The sequence below is a fragment of the Cavia porcellus genome, unplaced genomic scaffold (assembly GCF_034190915.1).
Source record: "Cavia porcellus strain 051 isolate PalLab524CR breed Dunkin Hartley unplaced genomic scaffold, mCavPor4.1 scaffold_13, whole genome shotgun sequence".
NCBI classification, from domain to species: Eukaryota; Metazoa; Chordata; class Mammalia; order Rodentia; family Caviidae; genus Cavia; species Cavia porcellus.
In genome coordinates, this window is record NW_026947496.1 from 27,378,580 (window position 1) to 27,401,257 (window position 22,678).

The 22,678-nt window shown below is 37.6% G+C and overlaps 1 protein-coding gene across 3 annotated transcripts in view; it reads right to left on the reverse strand.

Annotated features, from left to right (window-relative positions):
- Nucleotides 1-10,448: 10,448 nt before the first annotated feature.
- Nucleotides 10,449-22,678, reverse strand: part of Dcdc2 (doublecortin domain containing 2) — a 166,441-nt gene continuing 154,211 nt past the window's right edge. For all 3 annotated transcript variants that reach the window (XM_003468766.4, XM_063259954.1, XM_063259955.1), the window contains exons 10-11: nt 19,800-20,081; nt 10,449-16,050 (exon numbers count right to left, since the gene is read on the reverse strand). In XM_003468766.4, coding sequence (XP_003468814.2) covers nt 15,946-16,050; nt 19,800-20,081 — 387 coding nt within the window. In that variant the 3' untranslated portion in view covers nt 10,449-15,945. The remainder of the gene's footprint in view (nt 16,051-19,799; nt 20,082-22,678) is intronic.

Genomic DNA, 22,678 nt, shown 5'->3' on the forward strand with positions numbered 1-22,678 from the left:
CACATACACACACAAACTTCAGGCTTAATGATGTGTCTTTATTCCAGTGACTTGGCACGTCTGTTTTCCACTAGAAACTACACTATTAGCTACTCAGGTGGCAGGAGCATAGCTTAGTAAATGGTGACTCCAGGAAGCAAACACCTAACTGTGATATGTTACTACTATATAGTCATTTAACACATTTAACACAATTACTGCTTTCTGCTCAGCCAGGCTTTGGCTGGTGCTACAGAAAACAAAGATTATTAAGGGTGCTAAATGGCTAAAAATTTTTGCTGTCTTGTGTGTGTGTGTGTGTGTGTGCGTGCGTGTGCGCGTGTGGGTGTATGTGTATGTGTATATGTGGCAGTCATTAAAAAAAGCAGCTCCATTCCTCACACTAAAAGCAGACCACAGCAGATGGTAAAGCAGGAGCTTGGTATGAAGAGTGAGCTGGCGTGCCCTGCCTTTCCTTGTAGCACAAGTTTTGTGGATGTGAGTTATTTTTAAGGCCTCTCCCAGTTCATCAAGTAAGAATTAGGAGCTATTATAGCTAATCAGGAGAAGGATGTTTCATTGTCAAGCTGTACTCATGTGTGCAGTTGCTTAAAACATGTGTCCTGTACATTTCCAGATGCAAGAGTAAACAGATCAAAAAAATTTTAGAGGAGAACTAAGACTGAGTGTATTCACAAGTGTGTCCCACCACCAAGGTGTCCTCAGCCTTACAGGTGGGGAGCCCACTCTGGTGGCTGGCTTGCTATGACTACATTCAAAGGAAACATCCTCCAGCAGTGGAACCTGGCCCACTGACAGAAAGTTCTCATCAGATCCACAGTCCAACGTGGGACCCAAAGAAGACCCAAGGCTTCCCTTCAAGGGCAGGGTGAACTCTCCCCAGGCAGACAGGAGCTCAGCCTTTCATCCTATGAAAGCACAAACGAAGTTTCACACATCTGAGGAACCAATACCTTGAAAGTGACACTACAGAGGGAATAATAAACTCAGGAAACAGAAGGGTGTCAGAAAAATCACAGCAGAACATGCAGACTCAAATCTAATCAGCTTACAAGAAGGAATTGCATCAATAAGATAAAAATATGACTATGAAAAAGAACATCAAATAATTTACAATAGCAAACTACTAAATGTGTAAATTGAAATCATTTCCTAGAGAGAGAAAACACTCTCATTTTTTAAAATGAAAAATATAAAACAAAAGGTAAAGGCAAACCCCTTCAATGAACCAAACGATGATAACAGTAATATAATAAAGAATTATCAATAAAATAATGGTAGAAAAATTCTCAAGGATATAGAATATAAAAATATTCAGAATGGAAGGGCTATTGAATTTTAAAAATTTGAATTATTTTTAAAAATATGCACTTTTTTAAGGATTATTTTTTGGACACAAAAAAATGGAATCAAGAATCTTCCAGTGAGAAATAGTGAGATATAGAATGATGAAAAAACAGTTATTTCAAGTACTAAATGGTCAGGTAGCTTTCAGTTGACAGAAAATGCGTGTTACTGTTATGAAGAAGAAAAAATGCAAACAATAGAAATTCCAAGAAGAAAATTTTAAAAATAAAGATGCAAAAGTCCAAATATTAAACATGATTTGGATGTGATGGGAAAGACTTGATAAAAGAAAGAGGACACCATCAGAATTTCACTTTCCAACTAGGCATATTCTACTTCTGGTAGAACAGGAGCTAAGACCATTGAACCCCAAAAGTAAACCAAATGTAGTAGAAACTCCGCTTACTGGTGTTCAACTTTCAGAATCAAATATGGCCAGAAGAAAGGTCTAAATTATGAATGTGAGACAGAATGACTGTGTTATACATTTGAAGATGTAAAAATAAAGATGAAGTGAGCAAAATTTGGAAAATGAAAAAGATTAGGGGAATAATTCCGACATCCTGTATCATCACCCAATATCGTGAAGTCAAGAGTAATTGTCTTAGCTACTGGGGTTGCTATAATAAAATGCAAGATGTAGGCAGCTTTCAAGCATAAGAGGTGTATTTCTCACAGCTCTGAAAGCTGAGAGACCCCATTGAGTGTCCCCACTCAGTGTCTGGTGAGGACAGGATCTTGGGTTGAAAATTGACACCTTCAAGTTGCATCATCACAACACAAAGGAGAAGAGGAAAACTTTGGTCTTCTCAGCCCATTATAAAGACATGAATCACATTTATAAAAACCCCACCTTCATGATCCAATCATGGCCCAAAGGCCTCAGATCTTAATGTTACAATACTGAGAAATAAGTTTAAACACAGGAATTTTTGGAGGACATAAATATTCAACTTATAGCAACAACTGATTCCAGAAATAGTGAGTTAAATCTATTACTTGCAATTTTAAAGATACTCACACTAAAAAACTAACATAATCAGTGGTAAAAGAGAAGAAATATAAAGAGATGTAGGAAAACTAATATCCTCATCTTACTCTATAGGAAATTAATCATTAGTCTCTAAATTAATAATTTAAAAGTAGTACGCATGTTATCTAGAGTTATGGAAAAATCCACTAGGAGAATTTTAAACAGAATATGTAAAAAGGCATTGCATCTGTGGGGCAGGAGGACAGTACAAAGCAGAACTCTATCCCTCTAGTTAAACACTTAACGTCCCTATGGGAGTCTGTGCCCTGTGGGTCTTGTGTAGACTTTAAGCTAATCCCTGTTTGTGTTTGGTGAGGAGCCAAGTGATGAAGGATCCTTAAACAGAAGAATTTGTCCTACTTGAAGGTTCTGAAAAGGCCTCAAATGACATAATAATTACCCTGCGTCTTGAAACATGGGTAGAAGTTACCCCATGTTGAGTCTAGCCTAATGAGGGATTTGTTCTTTGAGATTTTGTTTTGTTTTGTTGTCAAATAGGAGAGTGGATGATGAGGAGAAAGAAACAATAGTCTTCAAGACAAAGCCAGATGTGGTGGCCAGGCCTGTGATCTCAGCACTCGCTGAGGCCAAGGCAGGAGGATTGCACGTTTGAGGCTAGCCTGAGCAACTTGGCAGTTAGGTAAGGATGTCTCAAAAATAAAAAGAGTGAGATGAGTGACTCGGTGTGAAGGTCTTAGATTCAAAATGCAGTAAGCAGAGAGAGGGAGACCGACAGACAGACAGACAGGCAATAACATGCACAAACTCACAGAGTTTGAAAGATTTTCAGGAAGTCTGTTCTCCCTGAACAACTCCAGGAAACTGTATTAGTCAGCTTTCCTGTAGCTGGTTGAAAATATCTGACACCAGCAAATTAAGGGAGAAGAGATTTGTTCTGGATCATGGTTTATCACTCAGACCATGAGCACTAGTTGGCTACAAGGCAGAAATATCATGGCAGAAGGCCTGCCGTGGAGGAAATCTGCTCACCTTGTGACAGCCAGCAAGCAAACAGGAGATGCTCAGGACAAAAGCGCACACTTCCAGGTGACACCCCAGGGACCCACCTCCAAGCAGGCCCACTTCCAAACAGCACATGACCTTATAAAGAATGAGTACCGTGCAGTAATGAGTACACTGATGAGTATAGCGCCCCCTTGATTCCAAAAGCCCAGGTCTGAGCACATGAGTGCTCTAGATCTAACCATAGCAAGAGCCCACTGAGAATGGCAGGACCCCAAGATACCTCTGCCATGACTGATGTCAGAAATATCCCCTGGAGTTATGCAAAGGACCATTCCTGGGATGAGTCTGAATAACAGCAAAGGGTAAGGTTTTCTACAGAATGCCTACATCAGGCCAGAACTGGAGAAGAATCCTAGAAGAGACAGGACCACAGTTGGGGCAGCGGTCTAAGGGAAGCAGCAGGGAGGTTCTGCAGTAAAAAGGATGCAACAGGAAAGGGGTGTCTGTCCATACCTGGCCTAATGTAGCATTGGTTGGCTCTATGTTACTACTCTTAATCCCATCACCAGCTTCAGAATCAAGTACGGAGGAATTGTTTCTTTATCCCTTTCTTTGTCTTCTAAACAGTGGAAAATATCAACAAGAAATGCTGGATTTTCTTCAGAATGTGACCTCCAATAAACGTTACTCCTGCCTTGCCCGCAGATCAATTTTCTGTGTGCTAATAGGAAAAGGAAAGGGGTTGTTATAATCTCATTTTGAAGACCATCTCCTCCTGAGTATGGATATGAAATGGGACTTAGCATTGCTATAATGCAGAGACAATAATCAAAACGGTTCTGTGAACAGCTTCTCTGTGCCCAGTCATGTGATAAACACTATTGTTCATGTTTTATTTAATATACTTTATACTTGATAGTATTCTAAGGGTAACTACTGTTGTTTCCTCCATTTTACAGATAAAGAAATTCAGATTTAGGGCAACAATTTGCCTAATTAAATCACTCAAGGTCACCCAGCCAGAAAGTAGTCTAACTAGCATTTGAACCCAAAGACTTCCCTCCTTGTGATCAGATTCTGCTAGAAAATAGCAGCATTGCAGTCCCAGATTAAACACCTGCTCTATCATAGAGCCCTGCACTTTCACACGGTCAAAAAATGGGTAAGAAATAGTATATGCACATGTTACTGCTACATAAATTCAGTCTAAATCACAGAAGGCAGTAAAAGGCAGATTCCACTGACCTTGAGTACTGAGTTAACTTAGATGGAGTTTGAATACAGGATCAATTCAAACTGCTATGCTTATTATCTTATATATAAATGCAGATTTGCTAACCTGCAAGCCACTGAAAAGTGGGTACTCATATTTCTCTCCAACACTGGTGCAGTATTTAATTCAGAGTGCAGGATAAATAAATATTTGCCAAATTCAGATATTTGAGTTGAAGCAACTGCAATAATTGATCTTACCCACCAGACCTCCTGAGGAACTCCAGAAATCCATAAGACGGTAAGAATTGTGTTTTCCAGGCAGCACTTTGGAGCCCTGCATCCTTTGGTCTATCCCAAAATGCATCTGCTGGAATACCTAGGAAGTATTCATGCCTAGAGGCCCCTGGAAGATTGATGTGTATCTGTGTGTGTAATCACGATTCAGAGCATAGTGTTATAATTTCCAGGTTCTGGAATCAAACACCATTTGTTCACTCCTGGCCTCTCTCACTTTGTAGATTTACCAAATTATCACAACTCTCATTTCCTCAGTTTCTTCATCTACAAGTGTCATGACTGCGTGTACCTTCTGGGGCTGTTGCTGAGGGTTAAATTACCAACACACTGCAGCACTTGGAGTGATGACTTACACAGACGAAAGCTATGTGCCACTAGCTATGTGAGGCCCATTAAAGGGCACCTCTTTACTTGTGACCTTTATATAAGGTATAAGGTTCCTGTTTGCCTGTGCAGGCATCTGCTTTTACCCTATAATAATCCCTCATGTTGAGTGTGGAGTGAGTTGGAATCCACTAGACAGGGCACTGACCTTTTCAACAGCAAGTTTAATTAAGACTGGTTAGCAGCTAAAGTGTGATGTTTCACATCTCCCCCCACAGTTCAGTGAAAGAGATTTATTAACTCATTCAAATGTCTTGTTAGTTATTTTTGGCTACTCAGAATGACTGTGTCTTCTCACCAGCCACTTATCCCAGAAAAGAACCAGAATAGAATCTGACTTCATTGACTTCCTAGACTAACATCTGCATCGCCAGAGCACATGGTTACCACATGAGGATAAAAAGCATCAACAAGGCTGTTGGTTGACTGAAACTTGCCTGCCTCCTGAGACATGCAAAAGGTTACTGGTGTGCCATGTGAGGCCCCTCAGCCAGCACCATATCTTGCTCCTTCTTTTCCTATTCAGTGATGCTGACAAGGAGACTAGGAAGTCTGGCTCCGTGTGCCAAGTCTCTGTGATGCACTGACCACACTTGCTTCCTGCAGATCGATTGCTGGAACCCACCAATCACAAGCTCATCCGCTTTTCTCCCTCTTTAGCCATTACACAGTTTCCATTTCTAAAATAGAACTTCTATAGCCTCTTTCTCACCATTTATTCAAGTCGTACAGATTCCACAGTGGAGACTCTCTTTTGTAGAAGAAAGCAGACATTTCTATCCCATGTATACAACCCATGTTTCTTTCTCCCTCCCACCCTGCCAGTGTGAAATACTAAGCTCACATTCACAATTCTGGTCCATGAGTGCACACACTATGTTCCTCCTATGGTCTTCTGGTTAGATGGAAAGCAGTAGAACACAGTGGTTAATAACATAAGCTCTCATTTACTAGTTATGAGACTTGAAGCAAATTCTTCACTCCACATCATATACTTCCTGAAGAGATGGAAGTGACAATAGTACCTTTCTCTTAAGCCTTTTGTGAGAAATTTTAAAAATATATACAAGAAGTTTTAAACAATTTCTATCTGATATTTAAATAATCGCACTGACACTGACATTTTATATTCTTACCATTGTTTTTCATTCTGCACTTGTTGTTATTATTGTTAAAAGATCCTTAGGAATAGAGACCCAATAACTGACTCAAAATGCCAGGCAGAGATTCGTGCTTAATAACAATAATGGGTACTGATAAGAACAAAAGTGAGGGGAGAAAAATAACAAATAAGGTCTAGGTTTTTAATACATTAACATAGGCTGAAATTCTTAAACACATTTTCACCATCACCTCAAGATCTCAGAGTGTTACAATTTCCTGCTGTCAAATATTGGACACTAAGCAGGAAATTAGCTTGAGGATAATGTTCTTCAACCAAAAAGGAAAACAATTTTCTTGGCCACCAAAATTCTTCCTAGATGTCTTAGTTACTTTTCTCTCATGCTGAGACAAAATACTTAATATCCAAATTTATTTAGCTCACAGTTTGTAGAGGTTTCAGTTCATAATCAGCTGGCTCCAAGGCAGAGTGGCACATGGCAAAGAGGCAATAGTTCATGGTGGCAGAAAACAGAAAAGCAATAGGTGGGCAGAAATAAGACTCTCTCTGTCCCTTATATATTGCATCTAGGCTGCTAGAATTAGGGCAGTGTCAGACAAATCAGTGGACTGGTTTAGTAATCACATACCTTTAATCCTGTCATGGTTTATGTCTGTGGCCCCCAGGCCTCATGAGTTTGAATTGTGCATTTGTTATTCATTCATTGTCTAGTGCTTGGATTTATGGTGTCAGTGCTCCACCCACATAGGGGTGGAGCCAGGATGTGATGTAATGGCAGGAAGAAGGTGTGTCTGGCTCTTTGCTGGTTCCGCCTTGCTGTTGGTGGCCGCCATGAACTGTAGCCCAGCCAGGCCCGCCTGTCTTGGAGCCAACTAAGTGTGGACTGAAACCTCCAAAAACTGTAAGAAATAAACCTTTCCTTTCCCAACTTTGGGCTTCAGATATTTTGTCTCAGGGATGAGTAAAAAGTAACCAAGACAAATCCTAACATCACACACTCAAGATTCAACCACCTCTGAAAAAGCCTAAGACTACACAACACTTGTGGGAGGGCAGGTATCAAGACGCAAACCATAACAATAGGAAATCTTTGGAAATTCTATATAACAAACGTGGAGCTTGAAATTATCTCAATAGACTTTAAAGTGTGACTCCTACAAATGAAAGACGAAAGTTTTACTTCATCATCTGAGCAACTCAAATCCTCTTCACAGTTTATGACAGGAGCCATGTGAAAAATGCAAAGGGAGACATCACACTCCTTGGGGGCAGCTGTGGTGACTCCCTCATTTTGTGGGTCCTCAATGTTCAGTAGCAACAAGACTGAGATGTGAAGCTCACAACAAGCCCTGGCTGCTCACTGGAGCAGCATGGTATCTGGAGGTAGCATGCTTTGTGTGGTAGTGATCTAATAAATAGTTCCTTAATGACAAAGATGACAATTCTTAAAACTTCATGCTGATGTGATGCCCATATGGGTGGCTGGCTGTCACTGCTATTTCACAGGAAACTCAATACCAATGCACAGATGATGAGATTTACAAGTCAGAAATTTTGCAACACAGCATTTGTCTTCTCCATGTCTACTCCATGGAGGCTGCATGGGCTGGGATCCATAGTGATGGAGGTTTAAGGTAGTCATGAAGACCAGACCAGCCCCTAAGATTCATAGGGAAATAGTCTGTAAATTTGGTGTTGTAGAGCTTTTAAAAAAATAAGGGTTCTAAGATGATTAAATAGCAAAATATAGCTTGTTCTCTCTTTGTCTCTCTCTCTCTCTCTCTCTCTCTCTCTCTCTCTCTCTCTCTCTCTCTCTCTCTCTCTATCGTCATCAATATCAGCAACATCCCATCTCTCTCTGTCTGGGAAATCCTGAAAACTAATAAGCAGCTTTAATAACAGGGAAAAACCATGAACCTAGCAGATTTAAAGGAATACTCACTAAAAACAGATTTGGGGAGACGTTTTGCCTATCACAGAAAACCCTGAAGAATCGATTCTCACTCAAAAGTGAGTAGAAGAAATAAGGGGACATGGTACTGGGAGAACCAAAAACCAAGCGGAAGGCTAATAGTTATCGCACTGCCAGTAAGTACTTCAAGCTGAGTGGCATGTACATATTCTGTCTTTAAATCGTTACATATCAGCAAAATAATCAATGACTATATTTTTCTTTGCATGAGGAAGAAAACTGAGATTCAGAGAGGTTGAAAATATTCCTGAAGTCACACAGTATCGATGCTCAAACTCCAACCAAGTCTGTCTTGACGTTGAAACGTGTGCCGTAGGAACAGTGACTGTGACCCAAGATGAAAAACAGAGAAAGTAGAGAAGGCCATAGGGGCTACAGCCTGCAGACAGGGCTCTGGCTCATAAATCTTGTAGAAAATCAGGCTCCTGCTGTCTGTTCATGGCATCTGCATGGCCTGGGTGCTCTCAGGAAGGAGCTACTGCTCACAAAACCAAAACCAAAGCAAGCATCTAAATCCATTGTTGATGTCTAGGCTCCATTCAGAGGCTCCCTAGTCCAAAGCCTTGACTGATTTCTCAAATGGAGAAAAATTCCTCTCTTTCCTCTGAATATCTTTATCTTTATATCTCTGATGCCCTTATGTTACCAGGAACCCATATGGTAACATTCCAAGGATCCAGCCCCTGGCTCTTTGGTGCTCAGTTATTTTTTCCTGTGATTAAAAATGTCAGGCAAGACACAGAGGCTACCACGCAGAATGATACAGAGTTTATTGTAAAACAAATCTAGAGAGATGTACACCACCTTCAAGCGAAAACACAGGCAGTGTCACAAAGACACCTGCACTGAGTGTGAGTTTGGTGCCTTTTTAAGCACACAAAAGTTATTCCTAGGTTTAGAGAACTGTGGTGATTATGCTGACTGACATTTTCCTTAGAGGTTACTTTGGAAAGTTGATATCTCAAAAATGTGTTTCGTGTTCTTTTCAGCCGGTCAGAGTTCCCTTAGAGGCCTTCATCATATAAGAAACTTGTGAAGGAAAGAAAAAGTTCTAATCTAAATCAGGTCTCAGCCCCAGGCAAAGGATTCTTATAGACCACTTGCTTTCCTGAGAGCAGATTGTTAGTTGTGAGAAAGTCAGTAATAGACCCAGAGGCAGGTGATGTGATGGCTGGCTACTTGAAAAGTGAAAATGGGATGTTTTTTTCCTTTTTCCTTTGCTTTCAAAATCATTAGTGATAGATTAAATCCACTCAAGTTTGCAATTTCAAACTTTACCTCAAGAGTACATAGTATCTTCTCAACAGGCTGGTAAGACCTATGGTGCATTCTAGTTCAGGTAGGAGGCTAGAAAAATCTCAAACTCTAAAAACTAAATAGAAACATTCCAGGTAAACAGTGATCTACTTCTCTTTCAAGTAGGTAAACAGACCATTTTCCTTGCATGAGGACAGTGACCTTGAGGGAAAGGATGTTCCTTGAAAGATTCTGTTGATCAGATAAACATGACCTGAGACCACAGTCAGTGCAGCGCCAGCTTGGTGCTTGCCCTCTTTTCTTAGAGATACTTTTTCTCTTCCCTCTCCCTTTCCTCTCTCCCTTCACCTCTCTCCCCGTCACTCCCCTTCTCTCTGAGAATCTACCATTTTGCAATGGGTTCTTCCTAAAATCTACTTAACAGTCTACAAATCCTGTTGAAGTCTTTCATCAAAAACACAAAAAACCCAAGTGTGTTGCCGGTTCCTCATGGTGTTAGGATCTGGCTCCCCAGCAAGAAGACTGCTCAGGGAGATTTCAAGGATTCAAAGAGAGGCCAATAAGCTAGTAGTCAGGGAATCTGGAGAGCCCACACAACCCTCACAATTACCTATAGCCAAAAAAGAATAGATGCAAAGCCAAGGCCACTCGCCTTCTCAGCTTTTTAAACCTGCAGGTTTAATTTTTATGTCATTTTTGTTACTATGAAACCAATGAATTTGTTAAATCAATGGAAAGTAACACATCGTTCGTCTTTTAATAGAACACTGCATTTGACTGTGAGAGCCTTTCAGAGACTACATGACAACTTAATAGACTGAAGTCCCACTGGGAAGAAAAAGCACTTGGAAGCCTGCAGGAAAGCTAAATGTTTATTTTCACAAATAAAAATAAAATAATAAATGCCTGCTCTGATTTTACAATACCTTATAAAAATACAGTCATCGCTAGTTGTGAAAAGTTTCTAATGTAAATTAACCGTGTGGTCTACAGAGATCAGACTCTGATAACTGAGATGATTCCTTTTTTGCTGAGGTTTGTGATTTACTTTTGGAAATGACAGAGATGAACTGGTCGTAGACCAAAGAAGAGGTTGCTAATAAACTTCATGGTTACAGGTTTCAGAGCCTGAGGATTTTGTGCTTAACTGGTTTTGCTTCTTAAATGTGGAAGGGAAAACAAAACTATTTAAACTCAGTAGAATAAAAGAGGTGAGTATCTTACAAACTGATGCAGAATGTTAGCCAAATCCTTTGTAAAATTTTGAATTTATTCCCAGGAATTTATGTACATAAAATGTGTGCAATGTATATGATCTAGTGTCTGTTTTTACAGATTCCTTTATTTATCTTAAAAATTTGGACCTGTGTTTGCATAAGAATGTTTCATAAAAGAAATAATGTTCAAATATATCTGATTTTTATCAAATAAACAACATGTATATGAAACTAAAAAATACATAATGAAGCTTCATTTCTGCTAAATAAAAACAAGTATCTTTTAATGTACTACATTTGCACATGACTCATTTCTGCTAAATAAAAACAAGTATCTTTTAATGCACTACATTTCCACATAACTCAAATGTTTCTATTGTGTTCATGAGAAATACCATGAAAAGAATACATGAAATATGAGCAACACATCATAAAAAAAACCATAAACCAAGCACATTTTAATTACATAAAATGCAGATCTATTTACTCACAAGATACAGTAAACTTTTGCAACTTAGTGCATGCACTGATATGGAAGTAAAACCTAAATGCTTATAATTTGATATAAAAATAATTTTGTTTATGAGCAGACATTCTAAACATAACAAATCCTATAAAAAATGAGCTCAACTTAATCTTCACTTATAAAATCAATAATTACACAGTATTATTGTACATATTAAAGATTTAAGATACAAGGCAAACAATAGAGTGAAACTACAAAATAGGCTTTCTCCAAACTTCCAAAATCAACTACAGTCCCTCCCTTTTCCCATATACCATTGTATTTGTGGCAATAACTGAAACACTCATTTACACTATATGATTCAAACTGATGAAGCTGCAGAGAATTCATTTAATCCCATTCAAAGACTAAAGCTAAATCACTGTTGGCATAAGTCAATGGAGTTCCATTAGTTACCTCCTGATTTCATAAATTCTTTATTGTTATCCAGACATTTTTAAATTCTTTCCTTCTCCCTCTTCTCCTCCAGATGTTATGCCTCATCAAAAGTAATATTATTTTTCTTCATCAACACATAGGGACCCTTTCATTCTTCATCTGTCACTCAAACTTCATAGGAAAGACTACAAGAGTTTTCTGTGGGAAGAATAAAATGCAGACCCATCCCCACACAAGAGTTTTTAAAGGAAAAATCTTGTGATATTTATAAAACTTATATTCAGTAATAAAGAACTGCATCACTTATTGCCAGTGAAAAATAAGTTAACCTTTAAAAAAAAAGATTCCAATCCAAGACACTGCATTCACACAAGAAAGCTAAACTGTTCCTGCACTGTTATATAAACTAATGGACCAACTCAATCTATTTGTGGTGCACCTGGCTACTTAGGACCAAGAAGAGTTCCAGATATTTTCAGGTAAGTTATGCACACACACACATACATTCACCAGCAGTGATTAGCTTTTTGATAGGACCTGTGCTGGTATGAAATATTTTGCATCTAAAGTATGCTGTGCTCTGTGTGCCAGAACCTGCTCTGAAATCACCTCAGAGAAAAAGTAGGTATGTCTATTTTTAAGTGAAACTTTAAATATATTTTAACATCTCTTCCTAAAATGCATTTTTTCACTAAAATGCTGATAACTCTTATTTTGAGAAAAAAATTAAATGTTTTTAATTTAATTTTTTAATATTTAAAGCACCATAATATGTGTCATTTCTTAGTGTTTTGCTCCATATTTTTACACACTGCTTCTTTCAACTTCAACTCAAAGAACTGTACTCTATTAATAATGCTGTGCTTAAAGAGGAGTTTTTAATGTTTAAATTGTGTATGCACACCCATGTAAGTACTGGATATTCACCTATGCATTACATTTCTGTACAGCTTGGCAAACCTTCTGATGTGATGCTTTCTGTTCAGCAATTATTCTACATATATAACTTTGCTTTTGCCACGTCTTGGGCAAACAAAGTTTGAAGCTAACTGTTTAGGAGAGTTGTTTAATAGGTAAAGGAAGTGTTAATATTAATAATTTCACATTAATTGATCTAGCTTCCCAACTGACTGGCACCTGACCAATCTGAGTCATATATATGAGATGGCTTAGTTTTACCCACAGAGCAGGAATGATCACCTTCAGAATAAAAGAAGAGGGAAGGAAAGATTGTACCCTTCCTGTGAGCCTGGCTTCATCATAGTCCCAAAAAATGCTAAGGAAAAAAATCAAATAAAAAGTCATTCTATGAACACAGAGAAAAACCAATGAGTAAAAGCTTTCCCTAGTGATGGTATCATATTTTATAACTGGAAGTCAGTGGGCACTCAATAACAACTTTCACAGAAGCTAAACCAACAGCCTGAAGTAACATATTTGCAGCCTGAAAATGTCTTTAGTCATAATCTTCTTTTATTTGTTCTGCAAAATTCCTAATGTCCCATTTCTGCTGACAACCCAGTTGATTATAAGTGCCTTAAAAATCCGAATAAACTTAATAAGGTAGTTATACAAAATTAAAACTAGGAAACCTACATATACAACATCACAAAAACTAATGTCTCAAAGCATTATATTGGTTATTATGTGATGGCAACATAAGTTTTACATAGCACCTTTTCTATATAAAGCAATACCTGAAGCCTAACCAAGATCTCTCCATCATCTCACATAAATGGTTCCCAGATCTGCCAGCCAGCCTCCCACAGAGACTACATTTCCTCAGAGAAAACTGCAACACTGGGGGCATGAATTGGCTTTCATCATTTATGACAAAGTCATCTCCCAAGTGTTGTCCACAATGTAATTCTCTGTACATGATTTCTTGTTTGCTTGGGTTACCTATGTCATTTATTTATAGTTGCAGTGATATGCTTGCAACTTATTTTAAAGTAGCATATTGTTTCTCATTAGCTCATTGTAGGTGGTCACAATTTCTTCCCAGCAACAGGTATTACAACATGTACAAACAAGAAAACAACACATCCATCATTTAAAATTTTTGACCTAATTCTTGTGGCCTATTAACTTCTTGAATTCAAATTTCAAATTTTATTTTCCTGTAAGACATCAATGTTGTAATTCATTAAAATGATGACTCATCAGGAGTTCCTTACAACCTAAGATTTATTATTAATTAAGAAAAGAACAAGAAGGAAAAAAGGGGAAATTATGAAAGGAGAAAAGAGAAAGTAGAAAACTGTTCATTAAAGAAAAGGAAGAATCAGGGTTGGGGATTTAGCTCAGTGGCGTAAGCGCCTGCCTTGCAACTGTGTAGTTGTGAGTTCGATCCCCAGTACTGAAAAAAAAAAGACCAAAAAAGAAAAAAGAAGAATCACCTGGAGACAGCTAATATTCCTTATACTTAACCATTTATGTTTATAAACTGTTTAAAATCCCTAAAGACAGATCAATAGCAGCACTGGAATTTAACACTAAAAGTCCAGCTGGTCTATTTCTCACTCTATACAAGATGGCTGCTTGTGGTACACAGTGCTTCCTGTTGCCCATTTGAAAGTGTAAGTCTGCTGGCAGAAAGCAGAATCTAGATTTTCTATGAGAAATATCATGCTCACAGTTGATTTCCTAGATTAACAAATCGTTATGCCTTTCAAATACTGTTACATTACAATCTCTACTCATACTTCCTACTTGTGTAAAACATTAAAATAGCTGTTAGGAAAAATATACCTATTTTCTATAGCTTTGTTTTGTGCTTTATATAACCACCAACTGTTTTGATTTCAAAAGCTGGCTATGAAACCTGGAGGAGGAAAAGTCTTTTAAGTTTATGATTAATAATAAATCTTATAAAAGTACTAAAAGTTAAAATTTCCATATAAATTCTACATAATTAAAATATATTCTTTAAGGTGAGAAAAATATATTATTTCTGCATTGCAGAATGATAAAGATCTACTAATAATCACCAAGTTAATGCAATTACATTTTTCCCATATATACCTCAAAAGTAAATTATCAATCAGTCTACAAAGTGACAATCAGGAACTGGTTTCTTTATGACAAATTTTAAAATGTTTTCACCAATTTCTATCAGAGAGCTTTAAATTACAGAAGAAGGAATCTACTGGAATGATTAAATATCACCAACTATGAAAGTAAGTGCTGACATCTCCAGAGGCAAAAATTTCGCAAGATAACCCTCATGGAAATAAAGCATAAAGCTAGTGAAGTTGGACGGGAACAAACTCCTCTTACGGCCCTTTTCCCTCTTCTTAATATGTTGCCTTTTTTCTGTTTAAAAAACCTGAGGAAAATTCAATCTCTGGAATAACCATTATCAAGTATTCTATTACAAGAACATTAGAGGAAAGCAAAGGATATCTAGTTAGAAGTTATCTAGTCTTTGCCTTATGTTGCTCTCTTTAAAATGATTGGTACAAATAGAATGGATCTATGAAAACCCGTAGCATTTCTAAAATTTGCAAACCAGCCAGCCAGTACTAGGACTGGGGGTTCCTTTATCCTGCTTCTCGAGTGTGTGCTCTTGCAGCTCTAAGGTGGAGCTTGGAAACTCTTCAGGGAAGGGTGACATTAGCTACTAGTCCTCTGCAAGAATTTTTCCTCTAGCCAACACGAACACTATGTTGTCTTCCTAGCTCATATAAGGTGGATTTCAGCTAAAGAGAAAAGAGGAAAGGAATGTGGACAAGTTATAGAAATATTTTTATCTATTGCTATCTGCAAATTACCACTGAAACTAAACTGCAACTTGTTCATTCAAGTTTATTGCTTTAAGAAAATAACATATGCTGTCCTGTTAGCAGTTCTTTAAAATTCTATGCTATCTTAGATAAATGCTTTACAGCAAACTGCTACTGAATAATCTTCTTCTAAAGTATGCACTAGGAATGATTCTATTTTTTATGGTTAAAAATATAAATGACCAATTATCTTCCAGGGCAAGTTCTCTTCTATCCTTTTTACTTAAGTCTTCAACTGTCAAAAACACATGCCACAGAAATAAGTCATTCTCCTTTAGTATCTGCTAGAAGTTATCTAGTCTTTCCCTCGGGCTTCTGTTTTTAAATTCAACAGGTAGCATTCAATCATGTTGTCATTTTATGTTTTAGCAATATCCATGCTTAGTATTCAAGTATCACAACCTTCATTCTCTTATAATCCATAGACTCGCTTTTTAAAAATCATCTATGCAACAACAGCATAGTCCTTATTTTGTTCATTGTTTTCATTTTCTTGAGGACTGGTGATTTTTACTTCTGGTCTTGGCGGTCCTTGAGGGTCTAAACCAGCCTGGAGGGAAATAGGACACAACAAAGATACTTAGCTCTTTAGGTTACAAGGGTAACAAAATACACAAAGAAGAAAATTACTCAGTGTTCTATCTCATAATATAAGCATTCAACTAAAATAGCCCACTTGTGTTCCATTTGCCTCGTGGACTCACCATGCTTGACCCTTTACTTGTACAGAAACCCTTTTCTGGGACATCATCCACTATGTGTTTTCAAAGCTCAGATTCCTTCCTTATACTGCAGGCTTTATTTTTCTCAATTCTTTTCTGAATTTCCCTTTGAGCTCTTCATTTTCAAAAGCACATTTATACTTTTCCGTGGAGCATTTCAGAGATAAGGGAAGAAAAATGCCCTCATGCCTCATTAACCCAGCATGCTGCTCCCTCTTCTGGTTTTCTCGTGCTGAATGTGGTACCCACGTGCTCGAAGAGCAGGGCAGACCATCAAATGCAGAGGCTGCTCTTCTCCCACAGCAGCATTTGTTCTGCCGCTTGTTCTGCCGTATCTTATTAGCTACAGTGTCTCATTTATAATTTGTCTTTCTCTATTAGGCTGAGAACTGATGAGGATGAAATCAGATGGTGCTTAAGCTATGCTCCCTGCAATGCTGGATACTCCACTGGGCCAAAAGATCCAACTGAGAGGACAGGAGCAGCTCCAGCTCCCCCAAATCCCACAGCCATGATCCCATGACTTAAATTTCAAAGAAAAGAAAAAAATGTACATATCTGTCTATCGATATTCCTATTCCTGGAATTATGTCCTATTTCATATTATCTTGTGAAGCATCTCAAATGGTATCTTGACTAGAATACAACTTCGCAACCTCAATCAATGTCAGGTGTTCACTGTGTATTTGCTTTGTGTTACCTGCCATTTCTGTAATCATTTCTCACTTTGCACAAGAACTATCACATGGAACACAATCTTTACAGAATCCTTTTGCAAAAGTTAATTGTTAATCTATAATTCACATAAATGTGCATGCTCATATATTTGATATGCTTAAAGCATAGCTATACCAATGCATCCAGGGGAACAAAAATAAAACAGATCATCACTGCAAAACAGAGATGAGTCAATTAAGACAAATCTCTATATGAGCAACTTCTCTGCTCAGGGACTTGCATTGTCTTGAAAATCCCTAACTAGTTACTTATCAGGTCCTTGTGCATGCGAACACCCAAGAATCTGTATTTTTCTCATTACAAGCCATGGAGTCCTGTGCCACAGGCCTTCTCAAGCCACATAACCTGTATTTCACTGAGGCTCAATTGCTATCAAAAGCATATTTTTTCTCCTTTACTTTTAAAATTAATTTCTTTTCATTGGCAAATAAAATTATACATATTTATGGCATGTAATACGATGTTTTGAAATATGTGCGTGACATGGACTGGCTAAATTGAGTTACCGTATACACCACTCACACACTGCCAACTTCCCTAGTGAAAATGTAAAATCTCCTCTCTTGCTGAGTTGCTACTATACAATCCATTGTCACCATGGATACACTCTAGATCTACTTGAACTTGCGTATCATTTGACGAACCTCTTCACTGGGCCCCGGTAACCATCGGTGTACTCTGCTTCTACGAATTTCAACTTTCCTAGATTCCACATGTAAATGATATCATGAAGTGTTTATTTTTCTGTGTCTGGATTGTTACACTTAATATAATGTCCTTATCCATGTTGCTGCAAATAATAAAACTATCAAAAGCTACACTGATGGAAAAATCATAGATTTATTTCTATAAATCTCCCTAAATCACATGCTGAATTACACCAGACCATCAGATAAAAGCACACAAGGATTATACAGAAACCATTATTCATTTTCTGTTAGTCGATTCTAAATACTCTGTAATGCTGTCATTCTCTTAAATGGTTTTACATTGTTTTGATATACTTAATGCTACAGTATACGAAGTTGTACTCAAGGATTTCAAGGAAAGAGACAATATGGTAACTACTTTTAGGTCAGGATTATCTGGTGGTGAAACACTATTCTGCTTAAATGGTTATGTTTTGATCTGTGCTGTTTCATTGTTATGCCCTCTTTTATCTCAATCTCCACTCCATTATTTACTTTTTTAATACTTTTTAAAAAATTTTTATCCTTTTAATTAAAGGAAAAAAATAGCAGGATATATTATAGTAACCCACTTTGACTTTCCATTACCTTGATTTAAAGCCCTGTATTACTCTCACCATCTGGTTTTTAACTGATGTTCCCCTATTCTGTTTTGCTGGATAGTATCAGGTTCGAAAATTTAGGCATCAGCTGTGAAGATAATGAGATTCATTATAACGCCCATTCTCGTTGACTTTTCTCTACTTTTGAAGACCTACAATGTCTCCAATGGTTTGGTTTTGTCGGTTTTGTTCTTTACTGTTTTGTTCAATTGTATTAAAACTAATGGTATAGGCAATTCTATTAGAGATAGCGAGAGGCATTATGGTAACCATTATTGATCACCTTGTATTATGTTTTCACATTATCTATTATGTCCACCCTTTTGCCTTGACCGATTCTGTTCTGTTATGTCACATTTGGTTTTACTCTCTTCCAAAAAAGTAATAAGAACCGTGAGAGCAATGAAACCCAAAATGTGTAATAGTCATTGTACAAAAGAGAGGAAAAGAAAGTACTCTAAACTATATAACTGCATGTATATTTAAGTGTATAAGATAGAATATGATATCACAGAGTTTTATTGGATCATTGAACAGAACTGTTTGCAGTATCATTGATGGAATGTCCACTTTACAAGCTTTAATTTTGTGACTTGAACAATTATTTCTAAGATGACAATATGTAATCCATTAACTAGTGATTTCCTACTGTTCATTTTTTTTTCTGCAAATCTGTATAACTTGTACCCTTTCTCTGCTTTTTTTTCTTTTCTCCTTAAATAAAATTTTAAAAAAAAAGAAACTCAAAAAAAAAAAAAAAAAGCACACAAGGATCTTCCTATCTAGTCCTATTTACTATCTAAAAGTCTACTTTGAAGTGGTCCTATAAATGACACTGAGGACAATGTAGAGCTACATATGAGGAAAGTGTTACAAAATAGGACTCTGATTATGTCACTTTGAGTAAAGATGACATGAGAGACACACTGAGAAGTTTCATTTAGATGTAAAGAATGTTTTGTACAAGTTGTACAGTGGATTACAGGTAACTTTGTACTGGTTACTAAAACCTGGTCACAAGAACATTTTGCATTTTGCCATTGTTCAATTTGTTCTTCTCTCCTGTATTTCTCTAAATGAAACAGTACCCAGTGTGCTGAGAGCTTGATTCAATAAATCCATTTGAAGTGGACTAAACAAACTAGACAATTCTTCTGGGGAGCAAAGAAGTCACTAATAATGGAGATGATGGTTTTTATACCATGTCTAGGTCTCACTGCTCTTCATATCCTTTTCTGGTTTGATCTTCCCTGGTTTTAACTTCTTTGTACTGTTGTATCGCTCTCTTTTATTGTATATATTCTTAAAGAAACCTATAAAAATTGTCTACACTAAGGTAGGCAATTTGTCTACACTAAGATGTGTGGGTGGATGACAGAGTGACAGACATGGACTGTCAGCTAGGTTGACAGTCATAGTTGTTACCTGATTGAAGTAAGTAGAAATTGAAATTAATTAGGTAGTACTAGATCTTTCTATAGTGGTCTAAGTAGTAGAGTTTCACACATATATTTTTGCACAAATAGCAAAAGCAATAGAAATACTGACCTCATCCTGTCCACTGTCAGGTCCTGGAGACTTCTGTTCCTCATTCACTGCTGGCTGAAGCTCACTTTTAATGTGGCCTAACTCCTCTCCATTTTCTTCATCAGTTCCTCCATTTACATGGACAGGACTGGCCTCCTCCTCGTGGTGCTCTGGGGTGTCAGGAGCATCCCTGCCTCCTTCATCTGCAGCTCCATCACTCACCCTGGAAGGATGTTCTTTCTGCTCTGCATCCACATCTGCTTTCTCTCCGTCTTCTTCTTCATCAACTATTTCTGCTGGCCTCTGACAGGGCAAAATAAATAATGGATAAAAGTATAAAATATAATGGAGAATTGTTTCCATTGCATATATGGTAGTATAGAAATTATTATACTGCAGTTAAGTAAAACTTCCTTACATTTACACAATACTTTACAGTATAAAATACATTTACACTTACATGGTATTTTACAGTATAAAATATATTTACATTTACTGAATGCCTACCATGTGCTACACTTTCAAGTATTTTCTCATAACAATACTGTGAGATTAGTCATATTCCCATTCCATTCTTGGGGAGCTAAGTACCCCGCCCAAGATCCCACTAGAAGAGTCAGAATTTAAGCTAATTCTGTGACTTCAGAGCCAGTGCTCAACTCTCCACAGCAGGAGGAAACTAAACTAAAAGGTTCTCTGATGCTGGGTAGTGCAGTGTCTGACCAGAGAAGGAAGCCAAAACGTCTTTGTGGAGAGATGGTCACTGTCAGAACTGTGGGTCATGGTAGCAGCACCTGGATCCAATGAACTCAGGTTTTCTGATATGGAATGCAGACAGCTTTTCATGTTATGCTTGTGACAGTTGACAGTTTGTCATAAATACAAGCAATAAGTATTTTATAAACTCAAATTAAGCATCTCGTTGTTACTCAGATATATGCAAGTCTACTTAAAGAAGAAGAACAAGAGGCCAAGCCCCAGAACCAAGACTTTAGGAGAAGAAAAACCCAGGTTCAAATCCTAGCCAAGCACTTACTGGCTGCTACCTAAATTGTGTAAGTTTCAGGTTCCCCACTTGCAAAATGTGAAGGCAATAAATTTTTCATAGGGATTAAATGAGACGTTATATAAAAAGGCCACTGATACATATTACTTGGAAAGAGAGATCACTAAAAACACTTAAATTTCTTTCCATTTTTATGACATGTCTTTTCCTGGAGCTATCAATTTTTTTCTATCAATAAAAATTTTTTTAAATGTTAGGGTAGAAAGAACACAGGATTTGTTCTAGGTTAAGGTACAAGACCTGTCGCTGGCTTTCTGACATTAAATACTTAATTCTTTGGCCTCAGAAAAATAAGGATTTAAGCCATAATTAACCCTATTATCCCATCCAAGTCTGAAAATGAACTATTTTCTTACTAAAAAAAAATTATTCTAGGTAGCATTAACAACCTTTTTATAAAAGTTAACATACTGCATTCCATTTGGGAAGTGAATAAAAATGGAAATGAAAGGAAATAGACAACAGTTCAAAAAAATATTCCATGCAACATTATTTCGAAAGAGAAAAAGTTGTAACCATGAATTTCTATCTTCTGTTAAAAATAAACACCCAAATTTAGTTAAATGATATCAAAGATGTACTTAAACAATAAAGTAAAAACCAGTTATCCTTAACCTCTGAAAAATCCCGGTATCTGTGTTGTATAGAGTGGATAGGACAGTGTGACTGATGGTTCAATTTTTGCTCAGAGGCCTAACATCAAATGATGTAGAGTCCACAGTATCCCTAAGAATACCACCAAGTTCACATCCATAGGAAGGCTGTAATTAAGGTTTTTTTCTTCATTGCTGGAACAAATACCCAACATCCAAAATGAGAAAAGGAAGTTTTGTTTTAGCTGACAGTTCATAGAGGTTTCAGTGCCTAGTTGACTGGCTCCACAGCATGGTGGCCCAGCAGAAGGGCATGGCAGAAGAAACACAGACCATGGCAGGGTAAGCAGGAGGCAGCAGCAATGAACCTCTACTTCCCATTTATTCCATCAAGGCCACAAAGTTATTGATTAATGCCATCAAACCCAGAACAACACTAATTCAATCTGTGGACTAATCTAGTATCACTCACCCTTAATCTAATATCACACACTCATAATCCAGCCACCTCTCAGAATTCTCACCTATGAGGATGTAATGGTTGGCCCATTGTGGCAACTTGCAAAGTTTAGAAGTATAACTAAGGAACTCAGGAGGGGACCAGGGTCTTCACTTTTTAAATATCCTCATCCTGTGAAAGAGGAAGGCACAAAGATGATGTGATTGCTACAACTTCCCTGAGTAGGGGAGGCAGACTGGCCTGCTGACAATATAAGGGAGAAAAAGAAGCTTGTTCATCCCAATTTTTGCTCTTGCTGCTTTTGCTGTCTTCTACCATGTCAAAGCGTTTCCCCTCTGCCATGCCACCTTGCCTTGGAGCCAGCTGATTACAGACTGAAACCTTCACAAACTTTGAGCTAAATAAATCTTCCCTTCCTTAATTTGGGATGGTGAGTATTTTGTCTCAACAACAAGAGAAAAGTAACTAATACAGAACTTGATACCAAAGAAGTGGGGTCATTGCTGTGACTGTACTGGACCATGTGATTCAAGAGCCTTTGAGAATGGTCAATGGGAGGAGTTTGGAAAGGTTCTGAGTTGTTGTCTGAAAAAGTAGTACTGGAATGCCTTATGCTATTCTGTATGGGAGATTCTGGTCAGAGTTCAGAAGACCAGAAGGCTGATATAAATTCTACCAATAAAGACCAGGCTACGAAGATTTCTGCTGGGAAGGACTATATTGGATGCTAGATTCCACGTGATGAATGTTATGGCTTGCCAAAAAGTTTGTCTGCTTTTTG